Genomic DNA, 19,152 nt, shown 5'->3' on the forward strand with positions numbered 1-19,152 from the left:
GGTATTTTGGTTACTGCAGCTCGAAGGGACTGAGACACAGGGAGACTCAGAGATGGAAAGAGTCCTGAGCACCATCCAGCCCTTGGTTGGGGCAGTTCCCAAGGCATCAGCCATGCTCTGCCCTTGCTGTCACTTGACTGGTCACCTCCTCCTTGAAATCTGTGAGCTTGCCCAGCACCCTCAAAACAGTGTCCTAGGCTAAGCCTGGTTCAGGCTGGGCATCTGTCCTTTGCTATCCATGCAACAGGAAAAGAAAAAGGTAATTGAAAAAACTGGGGTGCAGTCAGTATTTGTGGTCTCCCCATTTGAGACACTAGGGAGCACTTTCAGGGCTGCTCTGAGCTCAGGGCAGCCTGATGGCATTGACAGCAGGGACCTCACTCAGCCCTTGACTTGGAAAGACTTAAGGGAATCCATAAATTCTTGTGTTTCATTACAGACTTGTTTATTTCTTTCTAATTAATCTATTTATTCATGGAATTAAGGTGAACCTGAGCCTAAGGTCCTGCCTGAAGCCTTGACAGGACGTGATGCCAAAGAATGAAAGATGAGAGGGTTTACTTTCCATAAAACCTGATTATCGGATTTTCATGGGACTCGCACTCTGAACTTGAAGCAGCTTCTGTGGCTCCTGACCTTGCAGCAGCTGAGCAGCTGCAGGGAGGGGAGGGAGGCCCAAAGGGGAGCAGGAGAGAAACAGGAGGCAGGGGGATAATGCAGGGCCTCATCCTTTCCAACTGCTCCCTGCAAGATTTCCAGAGCTGCCCTCTGCCTCCAGAGGGCTCAGCCTGAGTCCTCAGTCCGGTGCCCCGCCCCCATCCAATGCCGCCCAGCCCTCCCTCTCACTGCCCACTGCTCCCTCATCAGCTTGTGACCTCTCAGTGGCTCCCCTTTGCTCTCAGGATAAAGGGAAAAACCCTTGATTGTTCCTGCACCACTAGCTGCTGCCTCCCTCTCCAGCCTTGCCCTCACCTCCTCTCTGCTCCAGACACAGGGATTTGGTTTAACTCCTTGAGGGGCTGTGCTCCTTCCTGCCTCAGGGCCTTTGCATGTACTGTTCCCTCTGCCTGGAGTGAACTCCCCTCTCTTTCACCTCCTTAGTTCTCACTCCTTCTTAAGATCTGCTTTAGGATCTTTAGGATCATCCACCCATCTTTACAAATCCTTACAAAAGACCTCCTAGCCTTTATCTCCGTTTCACTTCTAGCTATGATCCATGACAGTTCTTCCAACGAGACCAGAAGCTCTGCACAGGGAGGGAGGGCACATATCTCTTTTACTCACCCCTGGACCCCGACTCTGCCACAGGGCCTGGCGGATTCTGGGGGAACATCTCTCTGAGAAGCCCCCTCGGCTCCCTGCTCAGTCAGCCATGACCCAGCATGACCACTGTATACGTTCCCCATGCCAGCCTGCAATGAGGTGCTTGCTACCTGTCTCATGGCTCATCTGTGGATTCCCAGAGGTCAAGAACCGTGGTCTCTGTTGGATTGGTTTCCTGACACCCAGCACAGCCCTGGGCCCGCAGGAGTCAGCTGTGGTGAGCATGAATGAAAGATTCTGAAGGCAGCACCCCGAGCCCAAGTGTGGCTGTACAGTGAGAGACCTTCCAAGTGATTCTATCTCCTCTCTGCCCTGCGGTCCAGCACCACACAACCCCGCCCAGCCAGTGCCCCTCTGCTTGGTTACCCCATGTGCTTTTAATGTTGCCCCAGGGAGCAAGTCTCCGGGCTAATGCAGTTCCTCTATTTCATTATGCAAAGAAAGCTTTGCACCTCTGGGCTTTCTATAGATTATGCAAAAAAACAAAAACAAAACATTTTAATATCACCTTCCTCTTTGACACATTTTTTTGGTTAAGCCTTTCTCATGTTTATGGAGCCTTTTTTTTTTTTTTTTTTTCCAAATTATCAAGAAGTATTCAGAAGTTCCTATCGTGGCACAAAGGAAATGAAACCGAGGAGGAATCATGAGGTTTCTTGTTCCATCCCTGGCCTCGCTCAATGGGTTAAGGATCCGGCATTGCCATGAGCTGTGGTGTAGGTCGCAGACGCGGCTCTGATACCACGTTGCTGTGGCTGTGGCGTAGGCCAGTGGCTACAGCTCTGATTTGACCCCTAGCTTGGGAACCTCCATATGCTGCCAATGCGGCCCTAAAAAGAAAAAAAAAAAAAAAAGTTTTTCAAAACATATGTAAAGGCAGGAAGAACAACTTAGTGGACGCCCATGAACATACCCAAGGAAATAAAATGGGACGCAGGTCCAGGGGCCTTGTCCTCCGAGGAGGGCTGACAGCACGTGTGGCCTCTCTAGATGCACACATGTACTTCCAGGGCACTGAAAAATCCATTCCCACCAAGCACCCAGGGCAGAGCTGGCATCTCCGTGTCCAGGCAGGAGGCCCTCACCCCTCCTCTCAAGGAGCAGGGTCTCCCTCCTGCCTGAGGCCTCGGCAGGCCCCGCCTCCATCCCTTCAAGGTCAAGACTCAGGGACTCTGAACTGAGAGGACCCTGGAAGGGAACATCCAGATCCCCACTGGGCCCCAGGGTGCCCGCACCCATCCTGACCGCGGGCTCCATGAGCTGTGGGGGAGGTGCCTGGGGAAGAAAGGGGCAAACCCCTAAACAGAGGAGCTGGGAGCACTCAGAGCAAGCTGGACCTGCTTTCATTCCTGCCGAGGTCGTCTGGTGGGAGGACTCCGCTAGGGACTGCATCTTGGAAGTCCTTCCAATCATGTCCCCTCTGGGGGCCTGACAGCAAGCTGGGAGTTGGGGGTTGAACAGGACTGGGAGTGATTCATAACCTCGAGAGACTCATGGTAATGGGATGACTTAGAGAAGAAAATAAAGATCCATGCCTCAGTGAGACAGGAGCTGCCATACAGGTGGACCTGCCCGGTGCGAGGGCGCCTCTGAGTCACAGCTGGGCACTCCGGAGGCCTTCCTGGAGGAGGTGGTGGCTTGTCCTGCCACGAAGGATGGCATGTGGGGGCGTGATGTGTGACATGCTCAGGCTGCTGGCAGGGGGCTGCCTGTGGGTCGCCCTGCCTGGGGGGAAGGTGGGAGTGGGTGGTGCTGGGAGGGGGGCCAGAGTGACCTCACAAAGTCCTGTGTGCTAAGCCAAGGAGTAGGATCCTTTGCAAGCGGGGGTCAGCCACTGGAGGACTCAAGGCTGGGGAGAGGCCTGTGAAGCCACATGATGGGGGACAGGAGGAGGAAGAACAGTGAGGAGGGGGTCACGGGATCAAGGTGAGAAGCCATGAGGGTCTGGACTAGGGTGGTGGCCCCGGGGAAGAGGGGAGGGAAGATGGGGAGGAGCTCAGCCCCCAGGGGACAGAGTGGTGGGTGGTTCCCAGGGTTTGCCTTTGGCTGACAGGGAGCTGGCTGAGCTATGCAGGGCTGCTAGCAATCCCAGGGGAGAAGCAGACCTTGGTGGCATGACCTTTGGATGCTGGGGCAGAAGATGAGTCATTCACAGAAGGGATCAGAACCCCCCCCGGCCCCCCACCCGGAATCTATAAGCCTGAAAGTCACAAGAGGCAGCTAGAAGGCCAGAGAAGGGTCAAGACTCGGGTGTGGGTACCGGGGCCTCTTACCACACACTCCCTTTACTGAGGTGACACAGCTTTAGAGGACACAGGTCAACTAAGGAGGCTTCCCCAAATCTCCATTCAATTTGATTTCATTTCTAAGTTTTAGAGTGTTGGTTTTTTTTTTTTTTTAAACAAAGTAACACATAGTTTAAAAAATCAAAGAGTTATGCATTTTTTTTTTCTTTTTTGGTCTTTTTGCCATTTCTCGGGCCGCTCCCGTGGCATATGGAGGTTCCCAGGCTAGGGGTCGAATCAGAGCTGTAGCCCCCAGCCTATGCCAGAGCCACAGCAACACGGGATCCGAGCCGCATCTGCAACCTACACCACAGCTCACGGCAACGCCGGATCCTTAACCCACTGAGCAAGGGCAGGGACCGAACCCGCAACCTCATGGTTCCTAGTCGGATTCGCCAACCACTGCGCCACGACGGGAACTCCAGAGTTATGTATTTTTTTTTTTAAATTTGCTTACCTGCTTTCCTGCTCCTCTGAGGCAACTACCTTCAGCCACCATTAGATGATTTTTTTTTTTAATTTAGCCACATAGCTCTAAATACATGGGTGTGTTGACACTTGGCTGGTGTTGGCCGCATTAGGCATTATCCATTTCCTTTCCACAGTGGCAGCCAAAGATGGAGCTCTCTTTACCCACCACCGTCTCCACCACATACAGGGTCCCACTTCCCATCCCCCATCCCCCCCGGATCGTCATGTCCTCCCTGGTTATTTCAGCCTTCAGTCTTCACATGATTGCAATTGTGTTCATGCTGTTGACCACTGAGTCACTTAATGTAACCATGATTTTATTCCCCTTTCCTCCATGGCTTTTTATATTCCACTGGAATTAAAAATTGCCTCCCTTCCCATGTCATATTTGTGGTATGTCTCACTAGTCTAACCCCTAATTCTCTTCCATTTGTGTAAACCCTTCTCAGTATTTTCAAACACAATCTTATCAATGTCACCTTCTTGATAAATCTTTCCTGGAGTCTTTGATCAGCTTTATCTGAACAGGCTATTTCTAGGACTGGTTCGTAGTTGTCCACCTGGGATGTTCCTTTATAGAAATCTTGGTGATTCCAGGTGCCTGCCCTCCTGTTGGAGCCCCGGGTTCTTACTCTCACATCTTACTCTCGGCTTCCCCCCTTGTTTTGGTGGAGCACATCCTTCAGTAACTTCCTTCGAAAGAGGATATGCCAGTACCTTTTAAAAAGCTTTGCATGTGTGAAAATGTGAGATTCTTTTCCAATACATTTTTTTTTCTCTCTGATGGCACCTGCCGCACATGGAAGTTCCCAAGCCAGGGATCAAACCTGTGTCACAGCAGCTAAAGAGCCACGGCAGTGACAACCCCCAATCCTTAATCTGCTGTGCTACAAGGGAATGCCCCAATACTTTTTTTTTTTTTTTTTTTTCTGGCAGTGTGGGTACAGGATTCTAGGCAGGAAATGATTCTCCTTCAGTAGGTGTTGTCCTACTGACCTTCAGGTTCCAGGCTTGATGACAACCTGAGCACATTCTGCACATGTTTTCCTGAAAATGCTTTAGAAAGTCTGCTCTTATCTTTCTGAAAACTCATTGAATCGCCTTTGTGTTCCAGTTTCCTGAAATTCCATGGATTTCAGCTCAAGTCTACAGACAGGTATTGAGAGCACTGTGGTGGAGCTACCCTCTCTCAGGGTCCCAGGCTTCACAAAGCCCTGAACTAGAGCTTAGCGCTGGAATGTTCAGGAAGTGTGGGAGCTAAGGGGGACAGGGTGTTGGTGAGTAGTAAATTATATGCACAAGGTTTGTAAGGACGTTTTTTTACAAATCCCGTTTATTTCTTCAGGGGAGCTCAGCCAAGGTCTCCACCTGATTCATTAGCAATGTAGCCTTCCCACGCACTCAACCCACCCCATGCTCCCACATCCACAGCCCCGGAGGACCTGCTGGTTGGTTAAGCTACTTCATGTTTAGCTCCTTCTGCCAGGAGTACCTGTTGGCCTTTAGGGGGCAGACTTTGCTATCTTTAAGTAGAGAGCCAGGAAGGCTTGAGTTCAAGGCCAGTGGTTTCCTTTTCTGGGGTCCAGTGGTTCTAACCCCACAGGGGTGCTCACACTTGGCTTCAAGTTGAGACCACCTGGACAGCTTTAACCGTGCAGATGGGGGTGGGGGCACTCTCAGAGATCCTGATCTGGGGTGTGGCAGACGCATGCATAGGTCAGGGGTCCCCCATGTGTCTCGATGTGCAACTCAGACTGAGAACAGCAGCCCCAGAAATGTTCATTCTTTTTGTTTGTTTGTTTTCTTTTTTGGGCTGCACCTGCGACATATGGAAGTTCCCAGGCTAAGGATCAAATTGGAGCTACAGCTGTTGGCCTAGACCATAGCCACAGTGATGCCGGAAAGATGATGCCAGAATCCAGGTTCTTGTTCACGGCAGTTGAAGAATGAACTCCAAGAACACATAGGCAGCAGGCAAGCAAAGTCTTTATTAAAGGAAAGCAAATAGCTCCCAGGGTTTCTGGGAGGGGGGAGAAGAGCCCCCTTTCTCTATTGTCCTATAGGGATTTTTATTCCTTAAAGTTGGGAGAGTACCAACGTGGGGTCCAGAGAGATGTGGTCTTCTCCCATTGGCCTTGCTCAGTTACCTATATCAGTCCTTGTCCAATAGGGTCCTAGGAGTGGAAATGTCCCATTAAGCCTCATAGTTTCTTTGCCCTGTTCTTCCTGTAAACTGAGTCACAGGGGATTAGAGATTAATACGTACACTCCCCTATAGTAAACAAGGCCTGTGAGGATGTTACTCCCTGGAGCCCTTAAGCCACAAATGTTAATCAATGGCCATATCAAAGGAGGCATCCAAGCCCATGCTCCTACACTGACTACCTGAGTTAATATTCTGCCTCAACAGCAACGCAGGATCTGAGCAGAGTCTATGACAGCTCACAGCAAAGCCGGATCCTTAATCCACTGAGCAAGGCCAGGGACCGAACCCGCATCCTCATGGATACTAGTTGAATTCTGCTGTGCCACAACAGGAACTCCCAGAACTTTCAATTCTTCATTTTTGGTCACAGGGTGGAAAAAAAAGACAGGAAAGCTGTGGCACCCAGTGGCTCTTTAATGTGCAAACAAAGGAATCACCTGGAGGCCTTTTAAAATGCAGCCTCCAATTCCATAGGTTCAGGGAGGGCCTGGGCTTCTGCCTCTGTAACAAGCCCCAAGAGGATGCTTGCCCTGCAGTCCCCAGACTGTGCTTGACTAGCTAGACTGTAACTTGAAAAAACAGACTTGCATGAGAATTATGCCTCTTTAGGTCAGCTGCGACCTTAAGTAAAAACTTATCTCACCTCTATGAGAGTCAGTTTTCCCATCTAAAAAGTTTGGGCAGGCAAAAGCACTTACATTACCGAATTCTTGTGAGGTAATACAGTAAACATGTTTAGCACAATACAAATATTCACTTTTTAATTGTTAGGATATCTGACACCCCTGGAATGCTTACTATCTGCCAGGAATTTTCCAAGTGCTTTCAAGTCTTAACTCATTCAAGCCTGAAAACAACACTGTGAGGTCGGTACTATTATTTCATCCTCCCATTTTATAGATTTTCCAAGAAACTGAGGCAGAGGGAGGTGGAGTATCTTATTTTACAGAACACACCTAGGAGTAGCTAATCGCGTGTTTGAACCCACAGAGGATCTGGGCTCTGATCCCTCCCCAGGGCTGAAATAAAAAGAGGGCAAGCCTGACCTGCAGCCCCTGGTAAGAGATTACTCTTCGCAGCGGGCTGTGGACCAGCAGGTGGCAGCCTAGGGCTACGTGGGTGCAGAGACCACAACCTAAGCCCGGAACCCGTGCTGTGCCAGGCATTTCACCGCACCACTGCCATGGTCTTCAAGGTCTCCGGCGTCCCCAGCCCTTCTACCCACAGGTCTTCGCCCAGGAGGTCGCCCAGGGATCCTCCAGAAATGAAGAGCCCTGCGGAACAGGTTCAAATCTGAGTTCCCCAATATAAGACCCGGTCCGCAGGGAAAGCTAGCAGCAAAGCGAGTTTTCCGCAACTTGCCTTTACCCGGGAGCGCAACTAGCCCGGGAAGTCCACACATCTCTCTTTATACCCAAAGTCTAGCAAGGGCTGGGGAGCCCAGCCAAGTCGGAAAAAGTTGGGAATCCCTCTTGGATCCCATAGAGCAGATTGAGGGCTCTGGGCATCCGTGTGCGCAGGGAGGAGACTCTATATTTGCAGGATTACCTCGGAAGGGCGATGGGCATTTTCTTGCGGAGCGGCCTGGGAGGGGACAAATGAATTTGAGGGACAGTGCACGGGTGGGGGTTAACCGGGCGGTTTCCATGGTGCCCGGGGCGTGGGGGAGGAATGCACCCGCAAGCGGTGGCGAAACAACTATACCGCCCGGCCAGCTGCCGCAGAAGGCGGGAGGCTTTGCGGGTGGGGTGGGGGGTGGGTAGGGGGGTGGGGGAAGCCCGGCGGGACGGGGGCGGGGCGGTCACGTGCGCCGGAGGGGGCGAGGCCCCGAGCCGGCCCGGGAGCGAACCGAGTCCGGCGAAGAGGCTGCGCCTGAAGAACTGTTTCCTGGACGGAGAGGTTGAACCTCCGCAGGACGCCTGGGGAGGACTCAAGACACCGGCGGCCAGGACCGCAGTCAGTGACAGACGGCGCCGAGGAAACGTGGGAGCAGAGCTTGGGGGTGAGCGAAGGCGCCCCTCTCACGGCTTTTACACAGGCTCGGAACTCCGTTTATTCTGGGGCGGGCTGGGGCAAGTGCCACGTCAGCTCTAGGTGACCGGACGAGGCCACTGTCTCTTAAGTTGTCTAGAGTCCTCAGCACTTGTCTAGGACGCCAGGAGAGGCTGTGGTCATGGTGAATGAAGATCCTAGCCACGAAGGGCTCGATGGCGCGCCGTCGCAGACTTCTGCACTCCAGGAGAACCCCAACCTCGCTGCCCAACCCAGCGTCTCCGGCCACCCCAGCATCTCCGCCCACCCCAGCTTCTCAGCCCATGCTAGCACCTCCGCGCATCCCAGCGTCTCGATCCACCCCAGTGTCTCTGTGTACCCCAGTAGTTCAGCCCACCCCAGTACCTTGGCTCAACCCAGTGGCTTGGTCCAACCCAGTAGCTCGGGCCAACCCAGTAGCTCCGGCCCTGAGGACCTTAGCGTGATCAAGGTGAGCAAGCGCCGGTGGGCAGTGGTCCTGCTGTTTAGCTGCTACTCCATGTGCAACGCCTTCCAGTGGATCCAGTATGGCTCCATCAACAACATCTTCATGAACTTCTACGGGGTCAGTGCCTTTGCCATCGACTGGCTCTCCATGTGCTACATGCTGACATACATCCCTCTGCTGCTGCCTGTGGCCTGGCTCCTGGAGAAATTCGGGCTGCGCACCATCGCCCTCACCGGCTCTGCTCTCAACTGCCTGGGGGCCTGGGTGAAGCTGGGCAGCCTCAAGCCCCATCTCTTCCCGGTCACCGTGCTGGGCCAGGTCATCTGCTCTGTAGCCCAGGTCTTCATCCTGGGCATGCCCTCCCGCATCGCCTCCGTGTGGTTCGGGGCTAATGAGGTGTCCACGGCCTGCTCCATCGCTGTCTTTGGCAACCAGGTGGGCAGGGGGCTTTGTGGTTGACCGGGGGGATGGGCGTCCCTGTGGGACTGGCCGTGTTGGTGGTAGCGAACTGCCCGCCTGAGTGGAGACTGTGGTTTTCAGATGTCAATGGTGTTTGTGACCCTGGGCGACTGTAGCTGGGTGTGACAGTGTGAGTGAGTGATTGTGACTGGGTGACTGTGTCAGAGTGGTGGGGAAGCAAAAGGAGGGGCCTTTTCTGTCACCTGCATGTTCTCCTTCCCCAGCAGCCAGTGTGCTTTGGGAACACACACTGGTTTGTGGTCTCCTTCCTCAACCTCCTTCACCAGCCCGGACCTGTGCCTTCAGGAGAGCTCTTCTTTCAGGGAGCAGTCCCGGGGTGTCAGACTATTCTGTGTCATCAGAAGTTGGCAGGTGGCTTTCGCCAGGTTTCCTGAAGCATAGGATCTCCTGCCTTGCATGGAAAGGCAGAGCGGGCCCTGGTTGACCTTTGATGCCGCTCTCACCTTTTATACACACCTGAAGCCAGGATGGTGGGGGCAGTGCTTTGTGCCAACTCCTTCCCTGGGGGTTAGAGCCAAGTGCAGCAGAATGGAGTTGAATTCTTGCTCTGAATTTCCAAGGCCTAGAATGTTTGGAAGGGCCTGGAAAGCTCCTTTCTTAACCATTTGTCTTCTTTTTGGAGGGAGAATCTCAGATTCTTTGCATTTCCACATGGATATGACTCAGAAAGGTGGCCATGTTGTAGATCTGGGTGCCTTCTTCAAATGTTTGAAGCAGCTATTTATGGCATGTTTCTTTATCTGGATCACTGCCTGGGGTCTCCCTCTTTTCCAAGTATGTGCAGTTGTGGCTCCACGTTTGACAAGTGACCGGTGACCCTTTGTTCTTGGAGGCCTGTTTTCCCTTATGCATTCATTACATTTAGAAAATGTAAGCTTTCATTAGAAAGTTCTCATCTGGCTCAGAAATTTCCAAACTTTCTTCGAGGCAAATTTCCATTCTGTTCATCTTCACCATCAGGAAAGTAACCCGAGCTAAAGTTTTTCAAGCCAGTTAGGTTTTTCCTGCCCCTTGGGTCATAGTGTAAGCAATCAATGAAAGCATTAGACAGGCCTTCTTCAGCACAGACAGGCAACAGAAAATCCTTTAACCAGTGTTCTTTAACCTGTGGGTTTGAATGTTCAGAAGATTCAAGGTCTGGGGATGAAACAAGTTGAAGAGTGTGTGTGTGTGTGTGTGTGCGCACGCGCGTGCACACTTTTTAGGGCCACACCTGAGGCATATGAAGGTTCCACCGGCTAGGGCCTCAGAGCTACAGCTGCTGGCCTACTCCTCAGCCATAGCAATGCCAGATCCGAGCCACATCTGCAACCTACACCACAGCTCGTGGCAATGCCGGATCCTTAACCCACTGAGCAAGGCCAGGGATGGAACCCGCAACCTCATGGTCCTTAGTCAGATTTGTTTCTGCTTCTCCACAACAGGAACTCCAAGTTGGACCTCTTTGTTCAGGACAGTTAGGCATTGTGGGTGACATTTATCCCCATCCCCATTCTCAAAGGTGATGTGATTGTGGGTTTGAGCATCTCCATTTCGGCTCTCCAGCAGATTTGACCTTACTGGATTTTTCCTTTGTAGGAGAGTAAAGCTGGGGAAAGGGTCCTGCTGGGCAGGACCTTTCAAGCTCCCAGAGGGTTAAATCTCCCTATTTGCAACCCCAGCAGGATTCAGACGAGGTCACTGCAATCTCCCCATTATGTGGGGAGAGCAGGAGAGATAACTGAGCCTTCAGGTGCCCTGGTGAGATCAGAGAAGCCAGTCTGTTGTTCTCGCTGTTCACCATGGAGCAAGAACTTACTGGTTTTCGGACCCCTGCACACACACCCTTCAGGGGACTTAAAGCCAAATACATCTGTAAAATTTAGTCGGAATAGTTCCTCATTCCCCACCCCCAGGTCCCTTCAAGGTCAGAAAATGCTAAGAATTTTACATTTAAAAACACCCCAAAGCATATATTTGTATCACTGAGCCATCAGTTTAATGTGTTCTTTTAGGCTTAACCCACTGTGCTGCTAAGTTTAAAAAGATAAAAAGCTGAATTGTTTATGCTTCCTCACGTAGTGAGAACTATGTTTGGTTCTTGGCATGTGTTTTAACCTTTCTGAGTAAAGCATGGCTGAGTGGAGGAAAAATATTAACAGAATAACTTGAGCTTTGCTGCTTAGGTCAAAGAAAGCTCCACAGAGCTGTCTAAACAGATTGGAAGTGTCCTAACAGAGAATAACTCTTGGTGGCTGCAAACTTCGCACTGATCCGCAATTACCCCGGTGCCCTGGTAACTCTGGCCTTGATATTCTCCACCGGGCACCTGCAGCTGCTTGCCTGAGCCCACCATTCACTCCTTCACTCAGCAAGCATGTACCATCACCTGCCTCTGCCAGACCAGACTCTGTGCTAGGGCCGCAAAGAGAATGCCTGCCTTCCCCGGGTTCTCCTGCCAGGCTCTACAGTTGTACCAGGCACCAACATTCAGGTTACTAGAAGCACACACACAAGAAACAACTAGATGAGGGTGTAGGGAATTCGTTTTCAGTTCTCCATGGGGTTTTAAGTATCATCTTCACGTAATTGCCATGAGAGGATTTGAAAAGGAAGAAAACTAGTATCTATCAAACAACTATTAGGTGCAAGGCTTTTTCATCCATTATTGACATTTTTTTTAACTCTTTGAGTTGGGCGGGTTGTCCCTGGTGTTGAGGGACTTGAGACTCGGATAAATGGAGCAACCCTTTTTTTTTTTATTTTATTTTATTTTATTTTATTTTATTTTATTTTATTTTATTTGCTTTTTAGGGCTGCACCCACAGCACATGGAGGTTCCCCGGCTAGGGGTCAAATCGGAGCTACAGCTGCCGGCCTGCACCACAGCCACAGCAACACAGGATCCAAGCTGTGTCTGTGACTTACACCACAGCTCCTAGCAATACTGGATCCTTAACCCAGTGAGTGAGGCCAGGGATTGAATCTGCAACCTCATGGTTCCTAGTTGAATTCCTTCTGCGCCATGATGGAAAGTCCCCTAAATGGAACAGCCTTATCCAGGGTCCTACAGGTTCTGAACTGACAAAAAGGAAGCTTGAGGCGAACTCCAAGTCCAAAGCCCATGTCAGTGCTGTTATTGAGTCTTCATGGGGATAAAGTATATGTATATTTTAAAAGGAGGGTGGGGTGTGCAGGATTCTGAGTCTCAAGTTTGGGGCCTGTGTCTCGAGAGTTGTGGGTTATTGGTGGTAATAAAGCGGCCAGCAGCTTCTCCAGAATTTGAGAGCTGGACTTCTGTTTGCCCTCTGTTTTGCGGTTCCCGGCATTAGCATTGCCTCCCCACCTGCTGGTTACTGAAGGGCTGGTTCTGCCTCCCTGAGCCCCATAGAGACAGCCTCAGGAGGGTGGGGCTCCAGGCTCTGGGTGAAAGAGACCAGTGGCTCCTGAGCTGGGACGAGAGAGGCCAGGGAGCCTTGGGCTGCAGCTGGCACACTTCCCTGTGACCATCGCACAGGTGGTAGCAGCCTGGCAGTGTTCAGCAACACTGGTCCCATTGTCTCCGGGGAAAATGATCTGTGTGGGGTTTTGAGTGATGTGAACACATTGTTACTGAGCAAGGCTGGGAAGAGAGCTGTGTGAGAGTCTGGGGACAGCTTGATGGCACAGGATGAGGAAGCTGGGGAAGCTGGAAGAGATCATCAAAGCAGCCCCAGCCCCAGTGAGGAGCCTCCAGCACTGAGAGCAGAAGGGGCTTCCTCCAGGACCCTTGGGCAGGTCATAGCACAGTGCCAGCCAGAAAAAGACTCGAGAGAATCAGTTTGCTTTCCTAGGTAAAGAAAATACAGTAACCTTACAGAATCAGTTCTGCAGCAGCCACAGCTGGGCTGTGGAAAATAGTGCTCTCTGATAGAAATATAATGCACACCCCAAAGGCAAGCCACATACATGACTGAACTGTCTAGTAGCCAGATGAAAAACAGGTAAAAATGTAAATTTTTTTTTTTTTGGTGAAAATGTAAATTTTCTATGAAAGCAAAACAACAAGTGAAATTAGCTGGAGAACTGTATTTTATTTAACTCAATATATCCAAGATGGTATTACAATATGTAATCAAGATTGTTCCTATGTGCCACAGGGAGTTCCTGTTGTGGTATAGTGGAAACGAATCTGACTAGTATCCATGAGGATGCAGGTTCAGTCCCTGGCCTTGCTCAGTGGGATAAAGATCTAGTGTTGCCATGAGCTGTAGTGTAGGTCACAGACACAGCTTGGATCTGGCATTGCTGTGGCTGTGGTGTTGGTTGGCAGCTATAGCTCTGATTCAACCCCTAGCCTGGGAACTTCCATATGCTGCAGGTGCAGCCCTAAAAAAAAAAAAAAAAAAAAAAAAAAAAAGTTCTCAAGGTAATAAAACTCCTAACAAGCTGTTTTGCATTCTTTTTGCATGGTGGGTCTTCAGAGGTTGGCATGAATTTTACACTTATAGACTAGCAGTATTTCCCAGCATGTCTGGAATACTGGTGCTCTGTGTAGGAGAGGAAGAAGTTTTTTGGACTGTATTGAAGTCTCTGGCTGAAAATTAAATTGATAGAGTTAAAGAAACAGGAGATAGTCCTTTGTAATTATTCAATGTAAGTATTAGGTAATAGGGGAGCACTCATAGGGAAATGGAGTAACAGACGTGTGCGCATGTCTGCCAGGGCTGATGGAGAGCGGCAGTGGTGGAGGAATATGGAGGTTAAGGAGTGAGGTCACTGAAGAAACCAGGGGGTATGAGCAAGGCCAGTTTCCAGGACTCTTCTTGGCAGCACCCCTTTGTCTTGGGAGATAAGGATGCTCCCTTCCTCTGGGTACCCAGAGAGCACCTGCCACCGGAGGGTTTGAAGGCTTGTTTTAGGGAGAAGGGTGAAGAGGGGGTGGAGGTCAGAGTGACTTTCCTGCCTCTTCAACTCTCTCTGACTCCTTCAGCTTAAAATATTCACTATGCCAAGGGCTCAGGTTTGGGGGTAGCATGTCCTGAACACCATTGTATGTGAAGCATGTTGAAATCAGATTCTAGTGATAAAGATGGGCTCTAGGAAAGTGAGTCCAGTCTTGAGGAGGTTGTGTTTGCTGGACTGGCCGTTTGTCTGTCACCCAGAGGCTGGGTCTTCCTGGGGCTGACTCAGGAGTCAAGGTCATGAAGAGGGTGGAGAGTCTCCTCTTGTTCAGCCTCATGGGCGCTTCGGAGTATTAAAGTCCCGGCTTATCGTTCTGGCTGCTCCAATGTCAGAGACCTTTCAAGGTCTGAGGGAAGTCTGGGGAGGTGGTAGGTGAGCTCTTGTGTACTTCCTCTGGCTGTCATTGTCACGGCTCCTGAAGCAGCTGCCCACAAGGCTGACCACTTGCTGGCCTTCCCTTCTGACTGAAACAGAGGACCAGGTAGGGACTGGAGAGCAGAGCGAGGCTAGTGGAGACTGACCTCTCAGATGCTCATGGGGGCAGCCAGGTTGTAGAAATGTGACAAAGGAAAAGTGATGTTGGAGTGTGGAGAGGTCACGGCATCACGGGAGTGCATGTCCCAGCCAGAGATGGCAGCCGCTTCCACCTCTGCCACGTGCTCACATACCCAGCATGACCCAGCGTTGTCAGATGCTATCATTTGGTTTTTTTCTTTAAAGAGAAACCAGAAATCCAGATTTTTATGTGAAATCTGTTTTTTTTTTTAATTGTGGTAAAATAGATAGCATACTTATAATTTTAAACTGTTCATAGGTATACAATTCAATACCATGAAGTAGAGTCGCAGGCTTGTGTGAACATTACCAGTATATGTACCCCAAACTTTTTTTTATCATCCCCAACAACTGTGTACCCATTAAAAAATAACCCCTCCCTTCCTTCTCTCTCCAGCCTCTATAACTAACCTCTATCCTACTTTCGGTCTCTATGAATTTGACTATTGTGGGTACCTCATATAACCAGAATCATACAATATTTGTCTTTGTGTATCTAGCTTAGGAAATCCTTTTAAAAAGCTGGTAAGATTCCAACGTTCACTATTATTATTATTATCTTCCATGTTTTGAAATCATGGGTCAGATGCAACCTGTAGTTTGAGACGTCTGGGAAAGGTAACGTGAAACTGAATTCCTGTCCTGCCTTCTCCTTCTTTGCAAAGCCCTCACTGAAGATGTGGGCACATGGATGAGGTCAGAGGCTGGCGACACTGGGGAGGGAACTAGACCAGTGCTCCCCCAAAGGATGACCATTTGCCTTACCTGTAGGGCCAGAATAAAATACAGATGCCTAGGCCCCTTTGTGGACTCCCTAATCAGACTCTCGGGGGGGGGGAGGGCAGGCTCCTGTGTTTTCACCTGGCTTCATCAGGTGAGGCTCCTGATCAGACTTGAAATCACTAGGAGAGAGGAGCGGTGTGTCGTGGGAAAACGCCCTTCTGCTTGGAGCCAGGCTCCTGTCAGGACTGGTATGTTTTGCGCTGCTCTCTGATGGGTCTGATGTCCAGGGGGATGTAGCTGGGAGCTCAACCACTCTCTGTACTGAGGGGAGATGAGAATTATGAGAGGTGAATCATAATCTGATTCACTTAAGGTTCTGAAAATATACTCAAAGCCCTGGGGTAGGGTGGGCCCTGAAGGCCTATGAGGTGGAACCAGAGCAGAAGCTCTCTATCCTCCTGTTTCTTTGACTTTCATCTCAGTGCACTGGAGGAGGCTGTGCCTGACCTGACTTCTGTCGTGGCCACCTTGCCTTGGCAGGCATTCTTGAGGGCCTGACAACGGCATGGAATCAGAACTAAGTCTTCTGTTTAGCAGCCAGGACCACTCCTCTCTTGCCTTTCCTATCCGGCCTGTCCCTTGTTCCCTCCCAGCCTTGTCCTCTGCTCTGACCAATCTGGCTCCTTATTTTTCTCCTTGAAGATACACTGCTTAGAGATTAAGCCTAAAGCGCAGGGGAGTGACGTCACTAGATGGTGGACCAGGAAGCTCTGGGCCCTCGCTCACCCACAGAAACATTAAGTAAACCAGAAACTGCTAAAATAACTTTTTTAATGGGAGTTTTGGAAATCAAAGACCTACAGCAACCAAGCAAATGCCCAACCCAGAAAAAGTCACATTCGAAATGGTAGACGATTTCATGGCTGTTTTACTCACCTTAGCTCTCCCCTCTCACCACTGCTGTGCCTCCTGAGTTGCTTTCTGCAAACCTGACCCAGCAGAGCAGACCAAATTTGCAACATTTTAAGCCAGTTGTGTTTCTGTACATTAACAATGAACAATCCAAAAAGGAAATTAAGATTCTGTTTACAGTAGCATTGAAAAAAAAAAAAAAAACTCAGCAATCAACTTAACCAAGGAGGTGAAAGATTTGTACACTGAAGACTATAAAATGTTACCAAAAGAAATTAAAGAAGTCATATTAAAATGAAAAAACATCCTATGTTCATGGATTGGAAGACTTACTTTTGTTAAGTTGTCAATATTACCCAAAGAAGTCTATAAATCCAGTGTAATCACTACCAAAATCCCGATGATGTTTTTCATGGATGAATAAAAATGCATCCTAAAATTCGTATAGAAATTAAAGGGACACTGACCAGCCAAAACAATCTTGGAAAAGAATAACAAAGTCAGAGGTCTGACACTTCTTGATACCAAAACTAATAACGCTGCAGGAATCATGACAGTGCTGTATCGGCATAAAGATAAACATGTAAGGCTAGAGGAATAGAGTCCAGATAAACCTCCCATGTATGGTCAACTTCAACAAGGGTGTCAAGACCATTCAAGAGCAAAAGGACAGCTTTTTAAATAGGCTTTATTTTTGATAGCACTTTTAGTTTCACAGCGAAATTAAGAGGAGGTACAGGCTTTTCTTATCTACTCCCTGGACTACCTTCTGGTGTAGCCTCCCCTGTTGTCAGCATCCCCCACCAGAGTGGTACATTTGTTGTAGTCGATGAAACTATGTTGACATATAATTATCACTTGTCTTCAACAAATCATATTGGAAAACTGTAAGACTCTTACTAGAAAACATAAGGGGAACGTTGCATGGTATTGATTTTGGCAATGATGGCAGTGGTTTCTTGGATATGATACTAAAAGCATAGGCAGCAACAACAACAAAAAAATGGACCATATCAAAATTAAAAATTTTTGTTCACTAGAGAACACTATCATTAGAGTGAAAAGGCAGTCCATGGAGTGGGAGAAAATATTTGCAAATTATATATCTGATATGGGGTTAATATCTAGATTATATAAAGAACTCTTTAGCTGAACAACAACAAAAACACAACCTGATTTGAAAAGGAGCAAATGACTTGAGTAGACATTTCTCTCCCCAAAAAAAAGATACGCATGTGGTCAATAAACACAAGAAAGGAAGCTCAGCATTGGGGAAATGCAAATCAAAACCACAAGGAGATACTCATTCATACCCGTTAAGATGGTTATCAATTAAAAAAAAAAAGAAAGAAAGAAAAAAAGAAAAAGTAAGAAGTGCCTGCAAGAATGTGGAGAAAATGGAACCCTTGTGCCTTGCTGATGGGAGTGTAAAACCATGCGGTCACATGGAAGATTGTATATCACTTCCTCAAAAAATTAAAAATAGAATTACTGTATGATTTAGTAATCTGCTTCTCAGTAGATACCCTAAAGAATTGAAAGCAGGAACTTGAACAGATATGTGTACACTCATGTGTGAAGCAGTATTCTTCACAAAAGCTAAAGGGTGGGAGCAAGCCAGATGTTCATCTATGGCTGAATTGATAAATTGTGGTATATGTGTAGGATGGAATAGTATCCGTTCTAAAAAGAAAAGAAATTCTGACACATGCTGCACCTGGATGACCTTGAAGACATTATGCTCAGGGAAAGAAGGTTGTCACAAAAGGACACACTCCACTGCTATGAGATACTGAGGTGTCTTTTTATTTGACACAGAACAGTTCTCCAATTCTCTAACACCAACTGGGTGTCTTACAATTCAGTTCAATTCTGACAGCAACTCCTTGGAGTTGGTGCAGACTCCAGTTAAGGACTCAGTCCCACTAGTCTGCCTCCACTGAAGATGCCCTTTGCAAGTCCCAGGGGCCGCCCATACTTCTGACTGACAGCTATAAATTGGGGTGGGGGAGTGCCCACAAGCCCTGCTCAGGTTCTATAATTGGCTGGAATGGCTCAGGGAACCCTGGTAAACACTTTACCTGCTGTTTTTGCTGGTTTATTTTAAAGGCTAACGTCAGGAACAGCCAGATGGAGATGCAAGAGCCTCTGTGGGGCCGCCCCCCTCCCAGGACTTTGATGTCATGTGCTCACCAGCCTGAGGGTTCACCAGATTTCCTTGCTCATGAGTTTTTCTAGAGCTCAATTTCCAGCTCCCTTCCTCTTTTCAGAAATGGGGCTGAAAGTTCCCAAACTCTAATCGCTTGGTCTTCTGGAGACCAGCTCCATCCCAAGGCTCTACAGGGGCCCCTCTCTCAGTCACCTTATAGCATAAACTCAGGTGGGGTGGAATTGGGTTCCTTATAACAAAGGACATTCCTGTCACTCAGGAAATTCCCAGGGTTTAGAGCTTTGTGCCAGGAACCAGGGCCAAAGACCAAATATGTTTTTGTTATACCACAGCTACCTGGAGTCATCGAATTCGTAGAGACAGAATGCAGAATGGTGGTTGCCAGAGGCTGGGGGAGGACGGGGTGGGGAGTAAGTGTTTAAGGGGTACAGCTTCAGTTTGGGAGGATGGAAAAAGTTCTGGAAATGAATGGTGTTATGGTTGCACAATAATGTAAATGTATTTAATGACACTGAACTGTGCAGTTAAATATGATTAAAACAGTAAATGTTATGCTCTCTATATATTTTACCATGACCAAAAAAAAAAAAAAAAAAAAAGTAACACTGCTTGTGAGGTGTTCCTT

At 49.0% G+C, this 19,152-nt stretch overlaps 1 protein-coding gene across 4 annotated transcripts in view; it reads left to right on the top strand.

The window, feature by feature from the left end:
- Window positions 1-7,446: 7,446 nt before the first annotated feature.
- FLVCR2 (FLVCR heme transporter 2) overlaps window positions 7,447-19,152 on the top strand; it is a 54,775-nt gene continuing 43,069 nt past the window's right edge. For 2 of the 4 annotated variants that reach the window (XR_014809038.1, XM_084966467.1), the window contains exon 1: window positions 8,136-9,199. Coding sequence is in view for 3 of the 4 variants with exons in the window: in XM_084966467.1 (XP_084822593.1) it covers window positions 8,459-9,199 (741 nt within the window). In the remaining variant the exon portion in view is untranslated. 4 annotated transcript variants of the gene reach the window in all.

Source organism: Sus scrofa, chromosome 7, assembly GCF_054392235.1.
Source record: "Sus scrofa isolate SSC_HxYL_T2T_F1_AM1 chromosome 7, Sscrofa_HxYL_maternal_Yorkshire_Landrace_v2.0, whole genome shotgun sequence".
NCBI lineage: Eukaryota > Metazoa > Chordata > Mammalia > Artiodactyla > Suidae > Sus > Sus scrofa.